This window comes from Oncorhynchus nerka, linkage group LG10 (assembly GCF_034236695.1).
Source record: "Oncorhynchus nerka isolate Pitt River linkage group LG10, Oner_Uvic_2.0, whole genome shotgun sequence".
In the NCBI taxonomy this organism is placed as follows: Eukaryota; Metazoa; Chordata; class Actinopteri; order Salmoniformes; family Salmonidae; genus Oncorhynchus; species Oncorhynchus nerka.
In genome coordinates this window covers 84,347,275-84,357,897 of record NC_088405.1, presented here as the reverse complement: position 1 = coordinate 84,357,897, position 10,623 = coordinate 84,347,275, and the positions used below count along the sequence as shown (strand labels likewise).

General features: G+C 40.5%; 1 protein-coding gene across 1 annotated transcript; it reads right to left on the bottom strand.

Moving 5' to 3' along the window:
- Positions 1 to 1,822: 1,822 nt before the first annotated feature.
- LOC115136138 (GTP-binding protein SAR1a) lies at positions 1,823 to 10,247 on the bottom strand. Its single transcript, XM_029671628.2, has 7 exons — positions 10,075 to 10,247; positions 6,052 to 6,127; positions 5,128 to 5,247; positions 4,868 to 4,933; positions 4,653 to 4,756; positions 3,724 to 3,855; positions 1,823 to 3,395 (listed from the first exon to the last, which is right to left on the bottom strand). The coding sequence occupies exons 2-7, from the start codon at positions 6,107 to 6,109 to the stop codon at positions 3,279 to 3,281; spliced, it is 597 nt and encodes a 198-aa protein (XP_029527488.1). The 5' UTR covers positions 6,110 to 6,127; positions 10,075 to 10,247; the 3' UTR covers positions 1,823 to 3,278.
- Positions 10,248 to 10,623: the final 376 nt, after the last annotated feature.

Here is a 10,623-nt window from a genome sequence, read left to right as displayed (position 1 = left end):
ATGTAAATATATCACTAGCCACTTTAAACAATGCTACCTTATATAATGTTACTTACCCTACATTATTCATCTCATATGCATACGTATATACTGTACTCTATATCATCGACTGCATCCTTATGTAATACATGTATCACTAGCCACTTTAACTATGCCACTTTGTTTACATACTCATCTCATATGTATATACTGTACTCGATACCATCTACTGTATCTTGCCTATGCTGTTCTGTACCATCACTCATTCATATATCCTTATGTACATATTCTTTATCCCCTTACACTGTGTATAAGACAGTAGTTTGGAATTGTTAGTTAGATTACTTGTTGGTTATTACTGCATTGTCGGAACTAGAAGCACAAGCATTTCGCTACACTCGCATTAACATCTGCTAACCATGTGTATGTGACAAATAAAATTTGATTTGATTTGAGGCTATTTTGTAAATGACATCGCCGAAGTCGAGGATCGGTAGGATAGTCAGTTTTACGAGGGTATGTTCAGCAGCATGAGTGAAGGAGGCTTTGTTGTGAAATAGGAAGCTGATTCTAGGTGCTCTCTTCATGCTGATTTAATCAGGAATTGGACAAAGGGAATATCATCATCATCATAATCAATGGGAAGTCACCTCTGTGTCGTACTGTATGTCCTGTGCTGTCACTAGACGCGCCACAACAGTCACACTACTCTCTGCAGCAGGACAGACATCATGGCAGACTCACAGGAGTAGGTAGGAATACTTTTGGTCTTTGTATAATGAATAATGACATATTTTCAATATGGAGGAAAGACCACCAGGGTGCCCCTGATGTTGGCCATCTCCCAGCCCCAGAAACATCCCCCTGGACTCCCGACTGGGCAACCCTGTGTGGAGGTGGCAGGACCGAGGTGACCAGAACAGCCAGAGGCACTGTGGGAAGTGTGGCCACATGTTCCTGGCGGTAATTCCTGGCTGTTTTCTCCCATCATAGCAGTGGGAGTGTGCATGGTTGACATTGTTAAAGGGGACTGTTGTAAGCTAGATGAGGACACATAATTGATTAATTTTTATTTTAAAGAAAATGGAAATCACTGTCAACTGTATATGTTTAAAGAGACTGATGGGAGTATTCACAAGAGACAGTAGCATAGCGAGAGAGAAGCTGAATCAGGCAAGTCTAAAGAAATAAATGTGTAAAAACACTTACATTTGTACTTACACGGTTTGATCATTTGAAAATTGCATGACTAAAGAAGCAATGTTTACCTATCAAATATATTGTTTACTGACTACCTGCCTGAAATGTAATTTAAAGGCTACCGTTAGTACAACATTTATCAGTTTTCTGCCTTATCAGCTATGCCCTCTAGTGGACTAATGTTGCAACGCATCGGCATGACCATGTACTGCTAACTGTTGTGTCCACACCCCTCCGCAAATACAGGTCAAATGATATTGCCCTATACTCGTCAGTCAACAGTTCCCCAGGGTAAACAACCAAATGATCTAAACCACCTTGTGTCCCCCCCCAAATGGCACCCTATTCAGTACACCACTTTTGACCAGGTCCCACAGGACTCTGTTCAAAAGTATTGCACTATATATTTTTTTATTTTACCTTAATTTAACGAGGCAAGTCAGTTAAGAACAAATTCAGCAAACTATAGGGAATAGGGTGCCATTTGGGACAGATCTATTGTCAGTAGAAAGTAAAACATGTTCCTGGTCTATTGGTATACCTTGATAAGAGTCCATCAGAGCAGAAAACAGTTGTGTAATTTCTTGCAAAGTCAACCGACTGAGCCACACCAAAATAACGGTTGGTTACAGACCACTGTTAATTCGGTTATTCATTGCAAATGTTTATTACAATTTATGATGCAAACAGTAAGTCTCTCCCTTATCGGAACAGTTCATGGAATATGAGGAAATGAAAACACCGAAGGGCAGAACAGGAAAAAAATGACAGGTTTTGAGATAAGCACTCAATTCCTTACACTGTAATTTGGCATTTGCTCCCTCGTTGTACTTCTGTATATGGTCGATAAAAAACAAAGAACAAGGCATGCATAATAGTTTTATAATGCACATTGATCAAGGAAACCACTTATTTTAAAAATCCCATATGGTCCCTTTCTGCTAGGTTTTCACTCGTGGACTATTCCTCATATCTAACTTGGGACACTATATTCATCCTGTTCAGGGTCAGTTTCCCAAAAGGATGTTATGTTTCTAAGGTGAACCTGGGCCCAGCTCTGCTTGAGGGAACTCATCTGACTTTCTAACATTGCCAACTACTGAGATGTTACATAGCTCCAACCACTTTTTACTGCATATTATCATCAAGCTATTTTCAATCATTTCATTCACAGTTAAATATCTTTCTGATCTTGTCTGCTAGCTAACAATTTGAACCTCGAACCCCAGAGAGATGGTTATATAGCCAATATTATTCCTTTTCATTCTTCCAAATTCAAATGTCCCCTCCCATTGTCGTATATGGTCCTTTCGATCTTACCACAGCATGTCGACCCCCAGAGTTCCATGCTGCCTACAACCCATTGGCCTACCTACACTCCAGTCTTGGAGCATGGGACCAGTCCGTGTCCACAGACAACACATTGCCGTTTGGAAATGGGATTACCTTAAATGCCAATACAAGTGACAAACTCTTAAGAAATGTAACTATTTCCAATACATTAATGTAGATCAATGCAGGGCTCGGTTTATTCTAAGAAAATGACACAGCCAGAGAGACAGAAGGGTTTTCTTTAAGGTGAGTGCTGTTGTCTACTTGGCCACACTTCTTACTATGTAAAAAATATAGGATGAAGAAAAGACATTAATGAAACATGATTAAACACGAGTCATGTCTGTATGTTGCCTTTCCTGTTAAAAAAGTGTATTGCAATGTGTACAACTAATCAGCTGTCTCACTGCTCAAAATGTGTTGGAAGGTGGCAGATTAGATTCATTTACAGATTTACAATTATATACTGCATTTGTCACACCAACAGATGTCATGGGGAGGCGAATAGATGGAAACAAAATAGAAAAGATTAATCCATTAGAATTTTTTTTAACACTTCTGCAGAACCAATGCTATGTTAATTCTCTTGGAAAAAAAGAGACAGTGTAACCCCAAAAAAGTGTTCTGGAGACCAATAAAAGTATTGGGTTCAAGTTGTACTGTTTTTTTCTGGTGGCGGAGGCAGACTTTATAAACCAAACATGGGACTGAGTATGGTGGCGGTAGAAGTGGGGTGTCTCCCTGTAGCACCTCCTGGTGCCGGGGCTCTAGTCAATGTACTGGGAGAGCCAGCGGAAGCCCTCGCCGTAACCCTGCCTCTTCAGCACGCTGCACATGAACACCTCCAGTGGTCTCGTGTTCAGCTCCTTCATGGGAATGTTGCCCTGGAGACCAGACAAACATTGTCAGGGAACCACATCATTAAAATGTATGGTTATTCTAAGCAGCTGTGGGGCTCCATTTGTTTTTGTTCTTCTGTTCTAAAAACCTTAACTACATCATAGAGGTGGCCTTTCAACAGGATATTGCTTTGGTTAATGGTGGGGCCAGGAGCCGACAGGGTGAAACTGTAGGCCCTAGTTGAATGGATGAGGGTTTGTATAATTCTGAAAACAGGTGCACTGTTATTTGTTGTACAGTAGTTCTACTGGGAGGAGAAGTGGGTGGCACAGTAGTATCAGGAGATGTGTGTTCGTGCAGGGATCCCCTTACCTTGCCTGTTGTCTGACCATATAATCCAAACATCTCACGTAGTGTCTCCTCACTGACGGCTTCTGTTTTGTCAATCTTGTTGCCGAGGACCAGGATAGGCACGTTTCCAATGGTCTCATCTGTCATTAGAGCCTGCATGGACCACAGGATGGAAATGTCTGGTTAGTTATCACAATAGTCCACTAAACATGTCATGATCTTCGACATTAGCTACCTGTGAAATGGCAAGGCATGCCTTCATTGCAACTGAAAATTGTATCTATTTTATTTTTACCCCTTTATTCTCCCCTATTTTGTGATATCCAAATTGGTAGTTGCAGTCGTTCCATCGCTGCAACTCCTGGTCAGACTCGGTAGAGGCTAAGGTCGAGAGCCGTGCGTCCTCCGAAACACAACCCTGCCAAGCCGCACTCCTTCTTGACACACTGCTCGCTTAACCCAGAAGCCAGCCGCACCAATGTGTTGGATGAAACACTGTACAACAGGTGACTGAAGTCAGCTTGCAACTCGTTAGAGTGCGATGGGACAAGGAAATCCGGCTGGCCAAACCCTCCCCTCACATGGACGACGCTGGGCCAATTGTGCGCTGCATCATTGGTCTCCAGGTCACGGCCGGCTGTAACACAGCCTGAGATCAAACCCGGGGCTGTAGTGACGTATCAAGAACTGCAATGCTGCGCCACTCGGGAGGCCCCTCAACTGACTAACTTCTAGCAGATATCATGAGGGTTCATGAGACTTTAGGAATGGTAAAGATACCATTATTTCATCAAGCATATAAAGAAATCAGTATGAAACATTAACTGCTTATGAAAAGGCCATCTGTTGATAGAACATATTTGGCATGGTTTAAGTTGAAATGTGATAGTTTTCAGTCCCATCCATCTTATGAGGTTTTTCCAATGTGGTTGTAAATCAATGACACTCACATCAAGTTCTGTTTTGGACTCTGGCAATCTAGGGAAGTCGATGCAATCCACAAGGAAGACGATGCCGTTGATGGCGGGGAGGTAGTTTTTCCACACTCTGCGAGCTTTGTGAACATACGCACAAAATAAAAAGAGATTAGTGCAGTTTTGCTGGGATACACAAATTAACAAATCAATTCTCTCTCTCACACACAAGGGCAGTCGGGCACACATACCTTGTGCATGGCCTCCAAGGTCAAAGGTGGTGAAGGTCATGCCAGCGATCGTCAGTTCTTCCGAGGCTGGTGGGTAAAATGGGTCATGTTTACATTGGGAAACTACTACACAAGCTCAGTCAATTGAGTAACCATCAAATAGCGCTGCCTTTTATGAACAGGAAGGATGATCCATACTTCACTTGATTGTCAAACCATTAGGTCTGTCAAGAAGCTGGATTGAAAAATGATAAAAACGTGACTATAAAATATCTACTCACTTGGATGTAAAGTTGGCACATGCTGTCCCAATCTGTCATCTTTGAGCATGTGCAGTAGCGTCGTCTTGCCAGCATTGTCCAGTCCAAGAAATACTAACTTGCCCGATTTCTTGTACAGTCCTAAAATGTCATTTAAATGTGTTTCTGAACATTTTTTGTACATTGAAAACAAAGAAGCTGTGACTATCACCTTGTCCTTTTGAGACCTGTTGTCTGTCCTTTGCCTAACAATGTATTCACAATTAAACCAAATCTTTGGAAAGTCTAAGAAATAAATCTTCTCACCAACAAAAGAAGTCAAAGTTGAAAGTATCAAGTTAAAACAGGTATACATAAAATATAGTGAACCAGACTTTTTATCTGAGATTCAAAATACACTGCTGACCTGCACTACCACACACAAACATTATACCTAGAGCCCTGGATGTATGCCTGTCTTTTCTGAGTCAGCTCTTAGGCCTCGTCATCATCATTACGCAACACCAAGAGAACCTCAGCAGTACCTGTTTAACAAGGTAAGCAGGAGTGCCACCACACCTCTCTGAGATAAGAGCTAGCAAGTGTCACAGTAACTAGAGAGGGCTCTAGAGGGAGGCTAAAGGGAGTGGTAGCAGCAGCCTGAAGTGAGCTTGTTTGTGTTTCACTGTAGCTAGGCAGTGGGCACACGTTGTAAAACAACACATAGGCCTAGTCCCAGACTACTCAAATCACCAGCTACCATGTTCAACCACAAGAGGGAAAATATGGATTTCTAAGAACGACAGACAGCACCACACTTGTTGTCAGTCTTTACAACAAGTGGTAATTAGGAAATACGAAAAATAAAAGCTATCAGTACAGAGTAGCTTGAGATCCAGCTTCCTATTCAAGCCATTCAGAGGACAGTATTGAAAGTGGAATAGGTGATGTTTACATGGTACTTACCTAGAAACTGCAATACGCTACTGAAACCACTATAAATCCAATCAAATATGAAGGACATATCCGGAGCTGGTGAATCCTGTAAGAAAGCAAGAACAGAAGTGATGAACAGGCATGCAAGTACAGCACATGACAAAACGATTGACTGATTACTTGCCTAGTTAAATTAAAGGTAAAATTTTTAAAAAATCTATTAAAAAAAATCCAACAGTGGATTTTAAATATTAATTTATCCCCGGATTCCAAAACTGTTGATAATGATCAATCCATATTACAAGTCTAAGAGTTGGCTACTTCAACCAGCAGAAGTATCAGTGACACAGGCAAAGTAACAAGACACGATTAGGATAATATATTTGACTTTCCAAAGATAAACTAACAATTAACCAAGAGTCTACGACCTAGAAGACATTACAATCCCTGCTATCAGAGTTCAGCCTGAAGAACATGGTACATGTTGCACAGTTGCAAGGAGAGAGGCCCTCCTATCTGAAGGATTTAGCCACACGTGATAAGAACCATGACAATAATTGGCTCCCCTCAGGAAGTATCATCTTGTTCCAGTCGGATTAATTGGACAGAAGTACATGCAGTTCAGACCAATCTTCACACTGTCTCGTTCCTAACAGCCAAGACGTGTGTTCCTGAACAGAGCCTTAACAACACTGACTCAGAGCATGCTGAAGTAGACCATGGGTCTTAGTTGGGATAATCCCAACCCCCACCAGATTTGGTTTGCCAAACTTTATTTTATTGTACTTTCCATGACAAAAGAACAAAGATTTCTGCATAGCGCATCCGTAAAAACTGTTTGACTAAACAAACCAATGACCATCTAAAAGTCCTCTAAAATAAGTTTGTCCTGTAAAATAAACTGCAATTCACACTCAAAAGGTCAGTTACCCTTGAATATTTTATTCCCTTTCCTATTTTTCACTGCAACAAATGAAACGTGCTCTAACATCTACACATAAACGCTTCCTTCAGTGAGCACTGAGCAGGAGAAAATATATTTTATCTGGGGGAGAAAAAAAGAAAGAAACGTGGCTGGCTGAGGAGGCTATTTTCCACCGCAATTCCACGACACCATGACTTTTGTCTCAGCACTCAGACTCAACTCTCTCCCTAGCTAGTGTGGCACCACAATGTGCCAGGCAGGCTGACCAACCTGTGGCTCTAGTTACACAACATGCAAACAGCTCCAGGGCTAAAGTATAAGGGAGTTAAAGGTCAAGACCATGCAAATAGCTTCTACACCTGCATTGTTGCTGTTTGGGGTTTTAGGCTGGGTTTCTGTACAGCACTTTGAGATATCAGCTGATGTAAGAAGGGCTATATAAATACATTTGATTTGAAATACAGCTGAACTAGGCTACACGTCAGCAGGAGCTCTCCTCCTGGCTGGCTCCCTATGTGTGACGTGATCCAGCAGAAGATGCTGGTCTAACAGTGTAGCCAGCAGATATAGGCTAGTGGAGATGTATCATCTAGCTATCAAAGCAAGATAGCAGAGCCCTACTCTGAACAGTTACCTTGATTACTTTAAGCTGGCGACCATACCATTCTGATTTTAAATGACTACTATAGTCACCCTGCACAGAGATACAATATATTTAGTATTCTATTGTGTTTTAAAAAACTGGAATCCTTAAGTCCTACTATTTCTCCTCAAGCAAGGGGTGAGGCCGATGACAAAGGACACCATCAAGCCAACTCCTTGAATGGCACACTCCAACCTATTTATATGTACATTACTGTATTTATACATGTGATATTGTTTTTCAACAGGAAAAGTTTTTTTTAAATAGCTGAAGTGTACCTTTAATGGTGGAACAGCCATGTATGTTTGCAATATTAAAACAAAGAAGCTGCAAACAATGAACAAACACTGTTTTATCCCACTTGGACATCATTGCAAACGCGATAGGTGAGCCCAATATCTATTTCAAAATGTTTTTTTGCCCTGCTGCACGGCACTCATCAGCTTGGGGGGGGGGGGGGTCTATGCTGCATATGGAATTGCTTTAGAATGATCCGACCATGGATCACTTGGCTATTTGATATTTGACTTAGAATTTTAGGACCCCTTTAGGTATCCCCCATAACAAAATATATAAGATATTGATTTTGGACTTTACTACTATAGCCCATAGAAATGCATTGAATAACACATTCATAAATAGCCAAAAAGACAGTCGAAAATGTTTTATCATAAGGAATAGGGTTTTCAAGTGTCTGTCCTATATCTAGGAGATATAAGAAAGCTCATGAAGTAAATAAATATATATGACAGATATTTAACCCATTTTTGGGGGTAGGCACAAAACTACTTTTATTTATTTTATTTTTATTTAACCAGATAGGCTAGTTGAGAACAAGTTCTCATTTACAACTGCGACCTGGCCAAGATAAAGCAAAGCAGTGCGACACAAACAACAACAAAGAGTTACACATGGAATAAACAAACATATAGTCAATAACACAATAGAAAAATCTATATACAGTGTGTGCAAATGTAGTAATTATTAGGGAGGTAAGGCAATAAATAGGCCATAGTGGCAAAGTCATTACAATTTAGCAATTAAACACTGGAGTGATAGATGTGCAGAAGATGAATGTGCAAGTAGAGATACTGGGGTGCAAAGGAGAAACACATTTTTGTTACAAAAATCCAGTAATAAACATTTATTTGACTGATTTAGTTATTTATATTAGCGAGCAGAATAGTGTCCAACTAATTCACCAACTACCTCCCATTCACCAACTACACCCCCATACACTTTTTTACCTAGTACCAGTTACCTTCAGACGATTCCTGTGACACTCACAGAACCAAACGGAGAGAACCTCCCCTATCCACAGTGGGGTCACATTAGTCTGCCCAAACGGTTCAGATGCTACAAACAGGTTGGCACCTCAGCGGTTCCAACTTCAGCCGAGTCCCATGGGGCCAAACCGTTCGGACGCTACAGACGTTTTCATGAGAAGACAGATTGTCGGGATGTTTCATGGTCTGACAGCTGTATCTCGGCCACCTAACACTGCAAATGCGGAAAGCCACCAAAGGCAGAAGCGGTGGATCTCTAGCTTAAACTGGCAGATTTTGATAGGATTTTTTACATCAATAGAGTCTAGGGGGTTAAATAATGTTCTACTTAATTATTTTAATTCCTCTTAACATCACAGTCCTTTATGTCATTGATCAATATAAGCTCAACAATAATATTTCATGCAACCGTTTTCTACAGTTTGGACTAATGATTACAACCCAGACTCCCAGACAGATGTAAATGCCAGACCAGCTGGCTCGTGTTCTCACCTTGTTGCTCGAGCCTCTCAAATTGAAGGATTTGAATTAAAACGGAAGCAAACTACAGGTTCTGACAGCTCGCTATAATTTAACATTGAATTTTAATTTACGATGCAAAACCGTTATGATTAATAATATAGTTATGACGACTATATCCAGCTGGCTAACTAACGTTTGATAGCCAAGCTAGCTAAAGGATAGCGAGCTGTGAGTCACAAATTGTGCCTTTAGTTGGCAGCGAGAATATGTTTTGTTGTTCACAATTGTTGTAGCTTGCTAGTTTACTAACTAACATTAAAATCTAGCTACAGTAGCGTTGACATAGTTACACAGGTAAGTTGCTATTAGCTAAGTTAGTGCATCTGAATTCATAGATACGTGTCAGTTTCATAGATAAGTTATAGTAGCATCGAGTTAATCGCAAACATAAAAGGAAGCGCTAGGTGTATTGACAGTAAAGCTGTTTGTTACAGCTAGAGAACATAGCAATATAAAAATGCACATACAAATGGACCTACTTTAATGTTACCACATTACATGTCAAAGTAACTTGAAATTGTTCATTAGCTACCGTCGGCAATTTGATTGAGGGTTCCTGACCGACTAACTCACGTTAGCATATACCGTTAGCTAGCTATCCGCGCTAGCCTTAATACCGAACGTTCAAATACACTTTCGCAAACCCCATATTTGAAATAATTTATGCGTACACTTACCCGTTATCTAAGTGTAGATCAATTGAGGAAATATGTTTGCTCTTAAAATCATGAAATTTTGCTTTACGGTCAAATGAGAGCACGCAATTCACGTCTTCTTCTCCACCTTCGCGTTATGTTACAGAGCCACGACACAGCAATGCAATCTGTGTCCAATAACTCTCCAGGCCCAGGCATAGCCGCTTCCTGTTTATGTTTCACAATCATCTTTCCGGTAGGGGAACATAAATGTGAACCATATTCTAGAACTTATGTCATCTAAACGTGTTAACACAGAACACATTTGATTTAAATAATAATATTCATCCTGCAATGTTATTTGATAACAAGGCAGTTTGGTATGTCTATATTTCTGATCTGAACATGTTTCTACTGAACATGTTTCTCCTACCAGTCCAGTCTTCAACTCCAGGAGAAACCCTGGAGAAACGAATTAATTAAAACGTTAACCATTAGTCTGGTTTTATATAAACTAATTGTATTTGTAATATACAGTCTGTCACCATATATTTAACCAATCCTACATGTTTTTACTCAAACAGAGGAAGC

What these genes read in the sequence shown, in the direction of transcription:
- LOC115136138 (XM_029671628.2), bottom strand. Translation starts at nt 6,109, where the DNA reads ATGTCCTTCATATTTGATTGGATTTATAGTGGTTTCAGTAGCGTATTG. An exon ending in TGTGCCAACTTTACATCCAA is followed by an intron (nt 4,934 to 5,127) that starts GTGAGTAGATAT and finishes TTTACCCACCAG; the next exon opens with CCTCGGAAGAACTGACGATC. An exon ending in ATGGTCAGACAACAGGCAAG is followed by an intron (nt 3,396 to 3,723) that starts GTAAGGGGATCC and finishes TCTGGTCTCCAG; the next exon opens with GGCAACATTCCCATGAAGGA.